Source organism: Ahaetulla prasina, chromosome 1 (genome assembly GCF_028640845.1).
Source record: "Ahaetulla prasina isolate Xishuangbanna chromosome 1, ASM2864084v1, whole genome shotgun sequence".
In the NCBI taxonomy this organism is placed as follows: Eukaryota; Metazoa; Chordata; class Lepidosauria; order Squamata; family Colubridae; genus Ahaetulla; species Ahaetulla prasina.
The window spans coordinates 294,575,209-294,593,498 of record NC_080539.1 but is presented as its reverse complement, the minus strand read 5'-3'; the positions used below and the strand labels follow the sequence as shown (position 1 = coordinate 294,593,498).

Genomic DNA, 18,290 nt, shown 5'->3' with positions numbered 1-18,290 from the left:
AGAAATGTTGGCACAAAAAGACAGGAGGGCTTAACACAGAGAATAAGGGTAAAGGAGTACACTGCCATGCTCTGGAATGTGGTAATTTTCTTTGCTATATTGTCTGGAAGAATATCTTATTAGGAGGTCATGACCCATAAATACTGAGTCTCATAATGGTGTGGAAAAAGGACAAAACATTTGGTTGCAGCTGTTTTAAATAGATAGATGATAGATAAATAGATAAATAGATAGATAGATAGATTCTTAATTTCCTGACTATCACTTACTTTGTGGAACCATTGTATGCTACCATTGTTAGCCTAAGCAAGACTAGTTTGGATTTCCTTGGCATTTCCAAACAATTTCTTGTGCCAAGCATTCTTCGAAAGCATGGCTATCCTTGGCCTAGCATGGGTGGAAGATAAGCCAAGTGCTTTTGCTGTTTATCTGAACAATTTCAGAAATAAAAGTGCTTGCATCTTCCTCTGAGAAGCACAGTTGGTGAAGCAAACAAAAATGATACTGACGTGAATATATGAATAATTGGGGTGGGGAGAAGAGATGTGTAAGTCTTCCCTATTTTTATGCTGTCAAAGTGTGGAGGACTGTACAGTAGAGCCCATTTTTGCCATGACAAAAATAGAACTGATGGAAGCTGTAGTCTAGCACCTTCACAAAGCACCAAGTAGAAGAAGGTTGTGATAGAAGAAAACTGACATGCTTTGTATAGGATTTTTTATTGGCCAAGTGTGAGTGGACACACAAGGAATTTGTCTTGGTGCATATGTTCTCAGTGTATATAAAAGAAAAGATAAATTTATGAAGAATTCTAAGGTACACCACTTAATGATAGTCATAGGGTACAAATAAGCAATCAGGAAACAATCAAGATCAATATAAATCGTAAGGATACAAGCAACAAAGTTACAGTCATACAGTCATATATTTTAAAAATATATAATTGTGTATATTAGCCATGAATGCATTTATATAACTAAGATAAAAATAGAGTCATGGAAGTAAGGCGGGGGGGGGGGGAGAGATTTCTTTCCTCCACTCATTCCCCTCATATCATTTCCCCTAATTAAAACAGCCTGCCCTGAGGCTATTTGCTTCACAAAACAAAACCTCCAGATACCATTATAAGCAGGATACTTTAGAGCAGTTCGGTGAGGCAATAAATTCAGGCTTCTTTCAATATGCTTGATCATAAATAATCCCACTCCTCCCTATGAGATATTATCGCCCTCCCCCCAGAAAAAAGGAACAAAACAACCAAATTAGCCATATCCTTTTCTCTCTTTCTCTTGTGTTTTGCTGTGACTGAAATGTTGCAAGTGTTGTCTATTTCAGTAATTAGTATGAGTCTTGATCACTAAACTGTTAAGCGACAGAAAATAACTTTCTAGAAAATTAGTTACTTTTTTCCTGATTTTCTGTTGAATTCGGGTCATCCATGCCAGTGAGCTGAAAAGAAAAAAAAGGAATATAAGGGTAGTTTTATAAAATTGTAATTTGAAACATGCAAATGCCCTAATTTCCAATGGGGATACAGCACTATTTTTATTGATAGCAGAGGGGAATTTTCTGTAGGCATTTGATTTGCCTATATTTTTCATGGGAATCCTTTGGAGTCAGATAGGACAAATAGTAAGCATTAGACAGAGGAGCCTTCCACAGTTTTCCTTAAAAAATAGACTCAGATAAAATCTTCAAGTTTTGCCGTACATTTCTGACTTTATCAAATGAAAGTGGGTTCCTTAATTATTTTGTACAAATATGGTTATACTCTATGTATTGGACTAGGAGATTTCAAGAATTATAGACATCACAGACATTAGAAAAGGCAGGGTTGAGAAGCGGAAATAAGAAGTGTGAAATAACTTCTTATTTCACACTGGGTTTTTACAATTGGGTTGTAAACAGTCAGTGAACCTTGTTGGTGAAAGAAGGATTTAGAAAACATATTTGACATCTGTCTCGACTTCTAGAGGACCAGGATTCATTTTTCATTGCCATTACATTCTTGCTACTATCAATCCAAAGGAAAATTCCAAATATTTTAGAAGACAGGGGAAATGAGTACCACAAGAGGGCAAAAGAGAGTGCTCTGTTGAAAAGCTGAAGTACAAATGAAAAACTAGATTGTCCACAAATTATTCATTTTTGGCCAGCCCTTTATTCTTCTCAACTTCAGTTTCCACATGGCCAAGAGTAAGGCTATTATGTCTAGAATTTCCCAGCTATTCTTTTGTTTAGCATCTGTATATTGTTAGTATTGTAAAACTGAAAGAGATTTTAGCTAGTTAATGAGAGATTATGGTGGACATAGCAGATGGTTTATACCTCTTATTCAGTGGCTGCCTGTTGCAAATGAACTTTCCCTGTTCATAATCCAAAATGGGGACGACTTATTTACCAATTAGAAAGTAGCTGATTGTATTGGACTAGGAGATTTCATAGCAGCTACAAGAACCTGCTCCTGAGAGCATCAAGGTGTCACATCCTGTCAAAAACTGAGAGTGCTTCACTTCAACCAAAACTTGGTACCCCCATGCTTCAATGATACTTCAGAGAGATTTTTAAAGCTGTTGCTATGATCCTTCTTTAGAAGGAGATACTTGTTGCCTTGATTTGCAGATTCTTGGCAGCGTTGCAGAATGATATTTAAATCTCCAAAGTGTGGATATCTGATTTACCACCTTGTCTCTCTTACTGATATGAACTGTGGAGACCTTCAGATCTGTTCCAAGACAATGTTAGTTGACAGAAGAAGACAGCTGTCCTGCTGCTGCAGTTAGATTTGGTACTTTTCCCCCAAACAGATTCACTTCGATGTTCTGCTGCAAGGTTAAGGCTTCCCTACTTAGGAAGACATTTGGATTTTATAGGCTGGATTTTGCTGTTGCTTGAAGTAATATGTCGGAGCTTTCTACATTTTAAACTTCTGGGTTTACGTATTCTGTTCCTGCTGTTCAAGTTGTTTATTGTTGTGGGACTGTTGAATTTAAATATGTTGCAGTAGACCACAATGAACCAAATAGCAAAGGTTAAGTATACATTTAAATAGTTATGAATGCAGGAATCGGGGAGGACCTGTGTCTCATTGACAGATTATGTGTTTACATGTGAAAGGTTGTAGGCCCAATCCTTGGCATCTCTTAATAAATAATGATGACAAAGACCTTTCTGCATATGATTCTGGAAATACACTACCTGTCTGGTGCTTTTCAGATGCTTTAGAGTGAATAGGGATTATTAGATTATTAGAATTGATATCTGATGCATCTAAAACACGGGTGTCAAACTCACTGCATCATAGTCCAGATTGTGATGTTTTTTGCCTTTGCGGAGCCGGAGTGGGTGTGGCTTGCACGTGACATATCCAGTCCACAGACCACCTGTTTGGCAGGCCTGATCTAAAGGACATCTAAGTGCAGAAGACTAGGTTACATAGATAATGTGATGATGTATTGGCAGCTTCCCAGATTGATACAGGGGCTCTTTCAAGGATTACAATTTTGTGAAGGAAGAATAGGTGTAATTTGGCCACTGGTTTGATGAAGACTGTTCAAAAAATTTTTGGAGTTAAAACATTCACGATCATTCTTGATAAATGAAAACATTTCTGTTTTGAATCAGCCTTTGGGCCCATTCAAAGCAGTCCTGCTTTGCCTTCTATAACTGACATGGAGATGACCTAGCCTTTCCCCCTCACTTCTTCCTTCCTCTCTAGGCAAGTAATCAGTCTACAACACAGTATCCTCTTGGGAGAAATCACCAAGAACTTTGGTCTTTCCTAAATTAGACATTTTAATATGCTAAAGCCACAAGAAGCTTTGAGATGGAATAGTTGAACACTAACGTATTTGTAGCTACCATATTCCTGAAAGTGCATTATATGTATAGTTATGTTGCTGGCTGCAGAAATCTCTTCATTTTGTTGCCTGCCAGCTGCTGCTCTTGTTCTCCCATTGAGCTTTAATGGGCAATAAGGAGACATGAGATTTGTGTGTGCGTCAATACACCAATGAAGCAAACTGTTTTGGGTGTTTAAGCAATGCTCAGAGCAACTATTAAAGATGAAAGGTTGTGCATGTGCCTTTTAAGGGTGGATGGAGGGAAACTTCTTCACAATAAATGGGAGAGAAAATAGCAATCTACTGGTCGAGCAGAATAACCTCAGATTGTTGTTTGCAACAACGGCAGATTAAAAAAATATTTAGGTAAATTAATCTGGGATTTACACAGCATTTGTTGTCAGCATTTTATGCTCAGTCTCTAAAACTGAACATCCCATCTCTCCAAGCTTTACCTGCTGCTACATAAACAGCTTTTTCTCATTGTAACTGCAAAAACAGAGGATATTCTATTTTAAAAGTAATGTGTCTCATTCCATAACACTTGTTAAAAAACGTCTATCAAGACCATTTCATGTGTTTATGTGATTGATAATCTGTGGATATCAGTCATTAAGTGAGTGGGAATACTCTATCTAATCCCAAATACCAGGCCTGGATATGTGTACGATATCTGAGTTTGCAAACATGTATTTTATTGTGTCTGTTTATTTTCAGAAGTTTTTTTTAAAAAATATCCTGCGGTCCCAGAGCTAAGGAAGAGAGTTGCTAGACCAATGAATGAAAACATAGTTTCGCATTGTGGGCTGCTGCTGGAATTTCTCACTTTGTTTACGGTGTGAAGAAGAATTTTGTCAGGAGAAAGGAGGAAGTTTAAATTCATTGTGATGCAGAAAAATTGTATGATTATGTTTATGTGTAAAGTGGGAAATATGGAAGTTGTTTTATTAATCTAAAGAACAAAGGGAAACCCAGATTCATTATATGCAAGAAGAAAAAAGGTAAAAAAATCAGTTTCTGGATTTTAACTCTAGTCTATTGTTTTCCTTCCCCAAGTGTAAATAAATAGCAAGTAGCAGCTTTGGATCTGTTTTCACTCATATCTATTTTGATCCTGAGGGAATAAAAGGCAGAGAGTCCTGATAAAATCTCTGATACTGTTTCTTTCATATTATGGCCTGATTTCATTTCTGATTGAAAGATCCATCAGCGTGATGTCATGAATTGAATATAGGACTTGATCAGACTAACTGTGAAGTCAGTCATTTCACTGTTAGCTTTACCTATCTTGCATATATTGCTAAATATGGGGGATATCGAAGAGGTTACTCTAATATTTTTGAAAAACTAATAGGATAAAATTATGATGATGAAGAATGTCAGGTTGCCTCATATGTGTTGTAAGAGTCCAATTATGTACTTCTTCAATATAGTCTACCCTGGAACTTTACAGGACATGTCTAAAATACTGTAAATGTTTATATCAGCTGGAAGAGATTCTGGGCTTATATAGTATTTTCCTGCCAAGAAGATACTTCTCCCTGAGTGCAGCTTATACGGCTCATTCTGGGACAGAGTAAAAGTGCCAGCATAGTCTGTTCAGCCAAATCCCATAGCTAAAATGCAGCAACATCTGTTTTCGGCTTCTGTCTTTCATTTGCATGTGCAGTCCAAAGGTATTGAATGAGACTATTATCAAAATGCTCTGTACTCTTGTTGATATCATCTGGTCTGAGGTAGAAGGAACTTCTTGTAGGAATTAATTTAAACAAATTGTCTTACTTTACTTTACTTACTTACAAGTATGTTTTTGGCCACAATCTCCAGTGTAGGAAATATTTATGAGTGCTGTGTTGATTTAGAGAATCATGAAGAAGATACCTTGGAGATTATCTAGTCCCCCTGCCAGGTTCAAGAATTCTCATGCCATTTCCAACAAATGGCGATCCAATCTTTGCTTGAAAACCTCCATAACATCAGGAGACAGGTTGTTCCATTGCTTCATAGTGTCAGGGTTCTGAGTAACACATCAAAAGCAGAATTCTGAGGCAGATAGATTCCTGAAAGAACATGTTTATTGGATACATCATAGCGGCACAGCTAGTGAAAACCAACTCTAAAAATTCCTGTGGGTTTTCCCCTAATCCTAACCCTAACCCCCTAATTACTCCTCATTCAAGTACTGGTACTTAACTTAAAAAGACCCTGACCAACACAAATAAACAGTAAAGTTTACTTTCCTAAAAAAAAGCGGATTAACAACCTAGCAAAATATATGCAAAGATCTTATACTACATGCAGGATGGTCTTTTCACCCCCTCATTTCCAGCAGTTAAAAATCAATAGCAATAAGTCACAATTGGGAAGACAGTCATAGCCATCAGATTAAAATAGACAAACCCTGACTGTGTTTATACACCCAATGATAGTCTATTCCAGCAGCCTTTGTCCTAAGACCATGAACTGAGAGAATAGTTGTATTTCAGCCCTTTCTTTTCTATTGCAGATGATCAGGGCTTGGCAGTGTTTGGCATAAATGTTAGCATAATAATAGAGATGATTAGGCTTAAAAACATGGAAAAATGATTCATCTTTCTGATTAATAGAATGGTTGACCAAAGAGGATACTTGAAAATTCTGTTTTCCATTAAGGGAATTGGTAATATTGTGCAATAAAGAGGAAATACTGAAGCACAAGTATATAATAAAGGTGAATGTGGATATAAAGAGTTTCATAGATAATTCAACAGATATTAAATGAAAGCAAAGTATTATCTTTGGCTGGATAGAATGTAGCCCAAGATGAACATTTGATAAGATCTATGTAGGACTAAAAAACAAAATTAACAGTCTATTTATTTATTTTATTCAATTTGGATGCCACCCTCCTCCAACCAACTGAAAGAAGATCAGAAGGAATGCTATATCAAAGTTGGTTCCCAGACACAACCAAGATATACTCTGGATATGAATTTTCACTGCAAGAACACATGATCGTTGAACATGAAGCCTCTCACGCTTCACCTGTCAGGCTTGTGGATACATAGCATTCAACTCACAGAGATATCTAAATATAAACGTTTGCAGAGGAAGCTGCATTAATTTGACTTGCAATAGGTTCACCCAGAAATTGGGCCAATATAGTTTCATAAAGAGATCAAAATCAAGGTGGTCAGATGTAGTTATGCTCATCAGGAAGTAATAATAAATTGAGCTCTTAAATCCATGGAATGCTGTGATTATGTAAATGTTGCTGTATTACAAATCCCAGCATCTTTAATCATTAACAGTGCCATCTAAATTGCAACTGAATATCAACAACATTAGTTAAGTATAAGTTCCTCTCCCTGTGGATAAGTGATCAGTTAGTTAAATATAGTTGACATGATCTTAAGTATGCAAAAGGGAGTAAAGATCAGAATATACTGATTCAAGCAATGACCTCAGGGAGGCTTGGTACATAGCTTCAAACATTGAGCACCAAATACAGCTGCTGACAGGATTTTGCTATTCAAGAGTCCATAGGGAACTCTTGGATGTAGAGTTCCGCTGCAGGTAGCTTCAAGGAAATACTGATATTATTCATTTGTGTTGTGAGACAAAATCTGTGGAAATATCCATTGCACATTTACGAGGACAGGAAATCTTGACCACTCAATTTTATTTTATTTTTTATATTCTGTGCTGTTTAAAGAACATGTATTTGCTGCAGAGAACATTAATAACAATATTTCTGTTTCCTGTAGAAATCTTCCTCTCTAGCCAGGAAGCTCACAATAGTGATGCAGAGGACAGCAGGACATGCTATTATCCTGCAACAGCTGCACAACATGTTACCCATTGAAACAGTTAAGTATTGCATGATTAACTCCTTGTTCTTACATGCCCAGGCAGCACATTCTGGATGGTCTCTTGCCGCTTGAATTGTTGATTTATCCCATAAGCTTGATGTGAGGGTGATTGTAATTCTCTTTGGTTAGGATAACAAAAATCTAAATATTTGAGACAACACTTCTGATTCAATCTGAACCATAATATACTTGAATGACCTGCTATTTTCTTTTGCCTTGCTGGGTGAAGCACTTAAGACAGCCTTGGTTTTCTTGAAAAGCTAAGAAGGATCCGTCAGAATTTGTACTTATATGGAAAACCATCCAGAAATTCTGTAGGCATTTGTAGGCAGAAATGTAGGCCCGTAGACATTGGCATTAATAGGGATAGGGGATAGTCAAACCAATCAGTCTAGTAAAAGTAACCAGAACCTGCAAATGCCTGTGGGTAGAGTGAGAAGTGGGGCAGGAAATTTTAGGATAAAGCAGTGGTAAACATTTTCCACTTGGTTGCAAGAAAACTACAGGAATGTATTGATTAGTCTGCCAGAATGAAGAGCAGATTGAAGGTATTGTTTCTTTAATTTCCCCCAAAGTACAAAATATTGGGTAGGGGAATGTCTAAGATCAATATTTAAAAGGGGAATAAAATGCCTCTTTTAAATATTTGCCTTAGACATCATTCCTTGACTTTAAACAACTGCTTATGTGGATATAAGGGTTAATGTATTGGACTAGGTTTGGAGAGAACTGGATTTTAGGTCTGGTTCAACCGTGAACCTCATTGGTTGGCACTAAGCCAGTTGCTTGTATGTTCACATAACAGGCTCAGCCCAAAAGTTCTGTCAATCTGCACATTCCACCATTTTTTTAACCTGTTGTGTGTGATTCATTAAGCAAGCTTTGTGAGTTGTCTCACCAAAATCTGAAAAAAAGTTGCACTGGGCTTCTGGAAACCAGGATTTCTAGTTTGATTGGGTAAGCTACAAATTTTAAACAGCTAAATGGACTGTTGGAGGACAATTTTCAAAGTGCACATAATAACTCACAATTTATTTAATGTCATGTGAAACAGGCCATTATCTCTCAGCCCGATCCACTTTGTAAGGTTGTTAGGATACAGTAGACTATGGAAAGGATGACTTACACTGACCTGAGATTCTAGTAAATAATAAGGGTCTCCTCCCTTAATTGTTGCCATCTGAAATACGCTTTTTACCTTTTGAAAGGTCATGAAGCTCTGACTCTTCCCCCAAGGGCCAAGATGAGGATTCAGTCAGGAGGTATTTGGTTTGGCACCTGATGGGAAGAATGCTTTCACTGATAAAAGTTTTCCAAATAATAACTAAGTTTAGTTTTGAAAACAGAGTCTAGCAGTCAGTGCCCTATTTTATAGCATCCTCCTGTATTCCATCATGAGAAGCATTAGATCTTTACCACCTTTTTAGCTGTGTCTTCCATTTATTAGAATGCAAGGGTCTGTGCTTGCATGAACCAAATAACGTGTTTCTCCTTTCTCTGAGTCACATTTTACAACTCCCCCCTCCTGTTGTTTTTTTTTTTACACTTGCAAATCGTGCATTTCAATGATTAATTTCTTTGGTATAATACTTGAAGGTTAGTTCAATAGACAGAGAGCTTATCTGCATTACATAGTTGACTCATCATTAGAATGGTACAGCGACTATTTTTTTTTTTGACAATAGAAATAAATAATTTCGCTCTCTAATCATCATCATTATTATTATTATTTATTGAATTTTTATACCACCCTTCTCCCGAAGGACTCAGGGTGGTGTACAGCCGGAGATAAAATACAAAATATGTACAATTAAAACAAATTAAAAACATAGCAAAATTACAAAAACGGCTAATAATTAAAATTAAATTTAAAATATTTAAGAATATTAATAAAACCCCAATTTAAAATCAAACTATTATGCCAGCCCCGCTTGAATAAATAAGTATGTTTTTAGCTCACGACGGAAGGTCCGAAGATCAGGCACTTGACGTAGGCCAGGGAGGAGTTCATTCCAGAGCATCGATGCTCCCACAGAGAAGGACCTACCCCTGGGGGCCGCCAGCCGACATTGTTTGGCGGACGGCACCCTGAGGAGACCCTCTCTATGAGAGCGTATGGGTCAGTGGGAGGCATAGGGTAACAGCAGGCGGTCTCGTAAGTACCTGGGTCCTAAGCCATGGAGCGCTTTAAAGGTGGTAACCAAAATCTTGAAGCGCACCCGAAAGACCACAGGAAGCCAGTGCAGACTACGGAGCAGTGGTGTTATGTGGGAGCCACGAGCGGCTCCCATTACTTCTCGCGCAGCCGCATTCTGGACTAACTGCAGCCTCTGGGTGCACCTCAAGGGCAGCCTCATGTAGAGAGCATTGCAGTAATCCAACCGAGACGTAACCAGAGCATGAGTGACTGTGCATAAGGCATCCCGGTCAAGGAAGGGACGCAACTGGCGGACCAAGCGAACTTGGTAAAAGGCCCTCCTGGAGACGGCCGCCAGATGTTCATCAAAGGACAGCCGTCCATTCAGGAGGACGCCCAAGTTGTGAACCACCTCCTTTGGGGCCACTAACTCGCCCCCAACAGTCAGCTGCAGATGCAGCTGACTGTACCGGGGTGCCGGCATCCACAGCCACTCCGTCTTGGAGGGATTGAGCTTGAGTCTGTTTCTCCCCATCCAGACCCGTACAGCTTCCAGGCACCGGGACAGCACTTCGACCGCTTCGTTGGGGTGGTCCGGGGTGGAAAAGTACAGCTGAGTATCATCAGCGTACAGATGATAACTCACCCTGAAACCACTGATGACCTCACCCAGCGGCTTCATATAGATGTTGAACAGGGTAGGCGAGAGAATCGACCCCTGAGGCACCCCACAAGTGAGGCGCCTCGCGGACGACCTCTGCCCCCCTGTCAACACCGTCTGCCACCGGTCGGAGAGATAGGAGGAGAACCACCGATAAACGGTGCCTCCCACTCCCAATCCCTCCAACTGGCGCAGCAAGATACCATGGTTGATGGTATCAAAAGCCGTTGAGAGATCTAATAGGACCAAGGCAGAGGAACAACCCCTGTCCCTGGCCCTCCAGAGGTCATCCACCAACGCGACCAAAGCCGTCTCCGTGCTGTAACCGGGTCGGAAGCCGGACTGGAACGGGTCTAGATAGACAGCTTCCTCCAGGTGCCGGGGGAGCTGCCACGCAACCACACTCTCTACAACCTTCACCACAAAGCGAAGGTTGGAGACTGGACGGTAGTTTCCCAAAATAGCTGGGTCCAGGGAAGGCTTCTTCAGAAGAGGTCTCACCACCGCCTCTTTCAAGGCGGCGGGGAAAACCCCTTCAACCAAAGAAGCGTTTATAATCCCCTGGAGCCAGCCTCGTGTCACTTCCTGAGCAGCCAGCACTAGCCAGGAAGGACACGGGTCCAGTAAACATGTAGTTGCATGCAACCTCCCCAGCAACCTGTCCACGTCCTCGAGAGCCACAGAATCAAACTCATCCCAAATAACCTCAACAAGACATGTCTCCGCCATCTTGGTTGGATCATCGCAATCTTGGTCCAAGCTACCCCGAAGCTGAACGATTTTATCGTATAGATAACCATTAAACTCCTCAGCCCGTCCCTGTAGGGGGTCATCCCGTCCCTCCTGATGAAGGAGGGAACGGGTCACCCGAAACAGGGCGGCCGGGCGCTTATCTGCCGATGCAATGAGGGTGGAAACGTAGGAACGTTTCGCCTCCCTCATTGCCACTAGGTAGGTCTTAGTAAAAGACCTCACTAGTGTCCGATCAGCCTCGGAACGGCTGGACCTCCAGGTACTCTCTAGGCGTCTTCTCCGGCATTTCATCTCTCTTAGCTCCTCGGAGAACCAGGGAGCCAATTGAGATCTACGCTGGGTCAGAGGCCGCAAAGGCACGACACGGTCCAAAGCCCCAGCCACGGCCTTTTCCCAAGCCACAACCAGTTCTTCAGTCGTGCCGTGGGCAAGATTCTCAGGGAACGGCCCAAGCTCCATCAGGAACCTCTCCGGGTCCATCAGGCGCCTGGGACGGAACCAACGTGTTGGCTCTGTCTCCCTGCGGTGGTGAGCGGCGGTCTGAAAGTCTAGGCGAAGAAGAAAATGATCTGACCATGACACCGGTTCTTTCATTACATCTCCTAAATCCAGATCATTTTATCACTGACCAGAGATAAAAATCAAGTCTAGCGCGCCTCCCCCAATGTGTGTAGGGCCATCAGTTACTTGAATCAGGTCCAAGGCCGTCATGGAGGCCTGGAACTCCTGAACCACCATTGATGACAAGCCGGCCGATGGCAAGTTGAAATCCCCCAAGACTAGAAGTCTGGGAATCTCAACCGCCACACCAGCAAGCACCTCTAGTAACTCAGGTAGGGCTGTAGTCACGCAGCAAGGAGCCAGGTACGTGATCAACAGCCCCATCTGATTCCGATGGCCCCACTTCACAAGGAGGGATTCACAGCCAGCTATCTGAGGAACAGTGGACTCCCTCGGCTCCAGACTTTCTTTGATCACAACCGCTACCCCCCCACCCCTACCTTGGGCCCTCGGCTGATGGAATGCACGGAAACCCGGAGGGCACAGTTCAACCAGGGGTACACCCCCTTCTGTGCCCAACCAGGTCTCCGTAATGCCCATAAAGTCCGTGGACTCCCTCTGAATAAGGTCACAAATCAGGGGAGCCTTGTTAACCACGGACCGGGCATTGCAGAGCATCAGCCGAAGACCCAAGCTCTGAGGGTCCTGACCATCCGGGGAACGAGTGAGGACTGGTGGGCCGGAGCACATGATCGCTTTTAAACATCGAACACGTGCTCCCAAAGGATGATACGGCCCCCTGCCTCTGCCATATCTGCCCCTCCCACTTACCGTACAGATGGAATAACACTCTCTGCTCTGTACAAACCCCTCCCCCCTTGTCTTCGGACCAACTGAAATAGTGTCGTGAGCACGCGCTGGGACTGGACATACCCTCCCTGACGGGTTTCCCCCAACACCCACCCTCCCTCCCCCCCAACCCAAGCCTGTCAATTTCCACCCTCCCCGTAAAATTCCCATTAAAACTCCCCTTAAAAAATCGGTTAAAACAATTAATTAAAAATCCCCTAAGTCTCCTATTCTTGGCATGCCATCTCTCGGGGTTCCAAAACCTGTCCTCAAGATGGGCCCTCGATAACGTAGAGGGCCAAACCCACGAGAGAGGGGAATCTCGTAGGGCAAGAAGGTCAGCCGCTGAAAATGTCCACATGATGAAAATCATCTCCTTCCCATTGTTAATTCTACCCCCAGTGCATTTTCTGGCTGCAGTTTCAGTACAGGTAGTCCTTAGCTTATGGTACAGGTAGTAGTACAGGTACAGTACAGGTAGTCCTTAGCTTATGGTAATGAAATAACTGGGACCAATAACAAGGACCAAGAATGAGTGCTTTATGGCATGTAAAGCACTTCTGGCTGTTGTACAAGGTTGTACCATTCCTTCTCATTTCACTTGGCATCACAGCATCAGCATCACATGGTCACATGACTGGGATTTGCCAGGTTTCTGGCTAGCTTCCAGCAAAAAAAAAACCCATTAAAAATGGCTTCTCATTTCTGACCATGGGATTCACTTAACAACTGTAGATTCACTTAGTTACCACCACAAAAATGTAGTAAAATCAGATCTGGTCATGTGGGCGCCTTGACTTAGAACCATGCTGATTCACAACAGGAAACTCTTGTCTCAATTCCAGTGATAAGTTCTATACTATCTATACTTTTGTCTCTCTCTCTCTCTCTCTCTCTCTCTCTCTCTCTATATATATATATATATATATATATATACTATCTATACTTTTGTTATATTGCCTACATGCTCTGGTGCATTTTGGCTGGAGCATTTTCCTTTTTTCAAGGCTAAGTCTAGCACTTCCTTGGTGACTACATAGAGGAAGGGATCATCCCTCAAGGGAGATGATAGTTGCCGTAATCTTTAGGAATTTCTAAGACCCCTTCAATTTTGATATTAAAATAACGCAATGGCTGACAGCCTTTTCTGGTATGTAAGAGATTTGTGATTCAACAATTGTTTTGACAAGAAATAATGCAACCAAGTTACTATTTTCTTTAGCTAGCTAGTAAATGAGAAAAAACTAGCTAGCTTAATGAAAGTAATTAAAATAATTCTTTTAGTTTTTGAATCACTACAGAGTGCTTAGTTATATGGGCAGTGATAAGAAAGGGAAGATCTTGTAGTGACTACAGTGAAAAACAATTCAGAATCAAATCAAATCAAATCAAAATTTCTTAATTTAAAAAATCGTTGCTATCCAAACATACATTTGATATCTTTACTTTGAATATGCATATTTAATTTTAGTGTATATAGATACATTTACAACTCTCTCTCACATTCTCTCTCTTTCTCTCACACACACACTATACACACACACACACACACACACACACACACACACACACCAGAATATATTTGCAATAAGCTTTTTCCACAGGAAGGAAAGCAATTGGAAGCTATTTCCCCCCGGAACAGATTTTGTGGCCTTCAGTCTGGATGAAATATTTTGCAAACTGTTGACAAATGCCTCAGTCTGGTCATATTTGTCATAAACCGGATTAAATGTAAATTGCCAGAAATTCAGGGACAAAAGCATCTTAAACAATAATTGTGTGGATATGTCCAGAGATTGCAGTTACATTATCCAAAATGGTTTTTATTGCAAGAAATCTGCAATATTTCAAGAAATCTGTTAGGCATATTTCCAGAGGCTGTCAGCCTTCCATTAGTGGAATCTCATAAAAGGATTATAATCTATTCATTTTTGCTTCAAATCCTAAACTACAAACAACAGTTTCAAGTTCTTTCCTGTGAAATGAAAATAGGTCCACATACAGATCTATTCCATCTGGAGATGTTGGATCACAGCAAGGATTCATCCTGTGAATTAAACTTTCAATATTGAGAATAAAAGAGTGGTACAGCACTGGATAAAATAACTCTTGGAGTCAAGTAATGCCTCTAAGCAAATGAAGGAAGAAAACAGATGTTACTCTTTGATTCCTTCTATATATTCTTCCAAATTGTTTTGAATAGTCAACCAATCTTCTGAAATTTATTTTTAGGAATATTATTGAGGGGGAAAGGGGAATTGAGAAAAAGTATACAATTTTCTTCCTCCATTAATAAAATATCCATAGACCTAAATCTTCTGAACAACACTGTTGATCTCTTCCCAGTAGCAGCATTGTATTTTTACAGATTGTTGCTGTGAAGATCAGCGTTTGACTCATAAAAATGTTTGTCCATCCATTCGCATTGCATGGGAAGAAATTATTGTTGTTTTTGAACACTTTGCAAGAGATGTCTTCATAATTAGGCACCACAAGGCTGACATTTTGTCTTTTGGTATTTTTATGTTGATAATTTAGAAAATAAAAAATACACTATTGGATTGATTTTACTCAATTACTTTTTCCTCTTCAATAATTTTCTGAATCATATGTAGAAAACAGTTGCCTTTGGCAATCGGTTAATCAATACGTGTGCAGAAGAGTCTTTGTCCCCCCCCCGCCCCTATTTGATTGGTTTATGTAGTCAGTTTGTTTAATAAGAAATGAGTATTCTGTGCAAGTAAATAAGCAGAATACCAGTGAGAACATAACCCCAGTGAAATGAGGAACTGGGTGAAACAAACTGTAAAAGGTCAGGAAGCAGATGAGATGACAAGAGTTAATTTTTCACTAATCACACTAAGCATACCTATGGTTGTGTTCCCCCTTGTGTTGGTGTGTGCTTAATCCATGAAACAGATGAAATCAGGATTGTGTATATAAGGGAAAGGAAAGCTAATTTACTGTCATTCTTCTGCAGGCGATTAGGCTGTGGGATGGTGAATTATAATTCTCAGTGTGCTTTATAGGTAAAGATTTGAATTTGGCACTCCAACCTCTGCATCCTCTGGCATGGCAGGCTGTACATTGCTTGTGAAAGCCATTTTCCCCTTCCATTAACCATTCCAGGTATTGCTTTTTTTTTTTAAAGGGAGAAAATGTGTTTCTTTTGAATTTTACCTTTTGTAATTGAAGTTCATATTTTCAATTTGTGCCTGAATTATATACATTATTCCCACCATTAACAAACCTGGGGTCATACATTTCCTATACTCCTCAGCTATTAATACAGGCTGCCACAGCTGATCAGACTGCAGGGGACTGCCTTTCATTGGCAATGAAAATGTACAATTTTCACCTTTTTTTTACTAGGAGAGAAAGGGAAGCCCTTAGGCATCTTTTTTCTTCTCAGCAGGGGCTGAAAATGTAGATGTGTACATAAACCATTGTACTTATAAAGTCTTGAGATTACAGAACACAATGTTTGCACATACACAGACACACATACCTTTTGTAATGACTTCTTGAGATTCCTGAAAGGAGGCTATGGTGCAGAGTGTGTGTGATTTCTGGGGGAGTATAAATATTCGCATTCAATCAGATTGACTCTATTGTGTTGCAGATACTAAAGTGAACTGTGACGAATCTCCATGAAGGTGACCAGCCATGCAATGTTCTTGGAAGGCTGTCCTCTTACTTGCTTTGGCCTCCATTGCTATCCAGTACACAGCCATCCGCACTTTCACAACCAAGTCCTTCCAAAGTTGTCCTGTACCCAATCCCATGAATTGTAGCCTGAATCAGGAGGCTGAATCTACTGACAGACTGTGTGATGAAAGCCCAACCTTTTCTTACAACCTTTCTAAGAAGACTCATGTCCTGATCTTGGCCACCACCAGAAGTGGTTCTTCTTTTGTTGGCCAGCTCTTTAATCAGCACTTTGATGTTTTCTATTTATTTGAGCCCCTTTACCATGTCCAGTACACCTTGATTCCAAAGTTAACACAGATGAAGGGCTCCATGGATCGGCGGATCATGTTGGGAGCTGGCAGAGATTTGCTGAGGAGTCTTTATGACTGTGATCTTTACTTTTTGGAAAATTACATCAAACCCCAGCCGGTGAACCACACCACAGACAGACTCTTCAGGAGAGGGGCCAGCAAAGCTCTGTGCTCTGCGCCAGTTTGTGAGACACTGGCACCAATTGATACCACTCTGGAAGAAGGAGACTGCGTAAAAAAATGTGGCACTTTGAATTTGACTCTAGCTACTGAATCGTGCAAAGATCATGGGCATGTTGCTATCAAAACAGTGCGAGTGCCAGAGGTCAATGACCTTCGGGCTTTGGTGGATGATCCAAGACTCAACCTGAAAATTATACAATTAGTGAGAGACCCCAGAGGCATCCTTGCTTCCAGGAGTGAAACATTTAGAGACACTTACAGACTTTGGCGAATTTGGGATGGCACAGGTAGGAAACCCTACAACTTGGATGTGACACAACTCACCACTGTTTGTGAGGACTTTTTGAACTCAGTATCCACTGGCTTAAATAGACCCTCATGGCTGAAAGGCAAGTACATGTTGGTGCGATATGAAGACCTAGCTAGGAATCCTCTAAAAAAGACTGAGGAAATATATGAATTCCTTGGTATTCCAATGGATAGCAATGTGGAACGATGGATACAGAATAATACAAGAGGAGACAGGTCTGCAGCCAAGCACAAATACGGGACTGTCCGAAATTCAGCAGCAACAGCGGAGAAGTGGCGGTTCCGTCTCTCCTATGAAATTGTAGCATTCACACAGAATGCATGCCAGCAGGTATTAATACAACTGGGTTACAAACTGGTATCCTCTGAAAAAGAACTAAAGAATCTCTCCATAAGTCTGGTGGAAGAAAGGGATTTCTTGCCCTTTTGGTAATGCAGATGTTAGGGCTCCTATTGTAAGTTTGAGATGAGCCATTTGTAACTGTTGCCTTACTTTCCCTCTTCCCGCCTACTCTCTAAAAAATTTGCACTAATTGTTGAATGGGATTCTCAAAAGGAAAGTTCCCCTTCTCAAACCATTGTATAGATGGATGACTATTGGGTCTCTTAAGAGCAAAAACTAAAATAAACAAACTGGACAGGTAGCAATGTTTACAAATCACACACACTTAACAATATATAAAAGGGAAAAAAAGTAACCCTCGGCTTTCCACATTGATGGGAATCTGAAGGCTTATACTTTTGCACTTTTTACTTTTACAATGTAAGAGGTAATTTTATACCTCTTACATTGTAAAATTTATAAATATAAATATATATATGTCTAATTTATGAATAGTGTTGTTACCTCCCTCCCAACTCTTATGAGCAGGTTTTACTGTTAGCTGATGGTGGAATAGTCTCCTTGTTTTTAATCTTGTTTTGATATATCTGAGTCATGCTATCGGGCTGGTTGCTGATCCACAGTTTGTTTAGTAACACTTACAACATTTCTTTGTGCCAAAAAAGTAGAAAGAAAGAAAGAAATTGAGATTTGCTAAACGGGAACAACAATGCTTTATCTCTGTGTTTTCTTCAAATAAAGAATTCAATAAAATCAATTGTTCCTGGAGGGTGAAAGTCACCAAGCCAGGCTCAATGAATCTTGAGACTGTGGAACTCTGTTCAGGACAGCTGTGGATACTATTTAATGCTATGGTGAGG

The 18,290-nt window shown here is 40.5% G+C and overlaps 1 protein-coding gene across 1 annotated transcript in view; it reads left to right on the top strand.

Moving 5' to 3' along the window:
- Positions 1–17,709, top strand: part of CHST1 (carbohydrate sulfotransferase 1) — a 36,449-nt gene extending 18,740 nt beyond the window's left edge. Inside the window, exons 2-3 of the mRNA XM_058164801.1 lie at positions 7,589–7,690; positions 16,217–17,709. Coding sequence (XP_058020784.1) covers positions 16,261–17,520 — 1,260 coding nt within the window. The 5' untranslated portion in view covers positions 7,589–7,690; positions 16,217–16,260 and the 3' untranslated portion in view covers positions 17,521–17,709. The remainder of the gene's footprint in view (positions 1–7,588; positions 7,691–16,216) is intronic.
- The last annotated feature ends 581 nt before the right edge of the window (positions 17,710–18,290 follow it).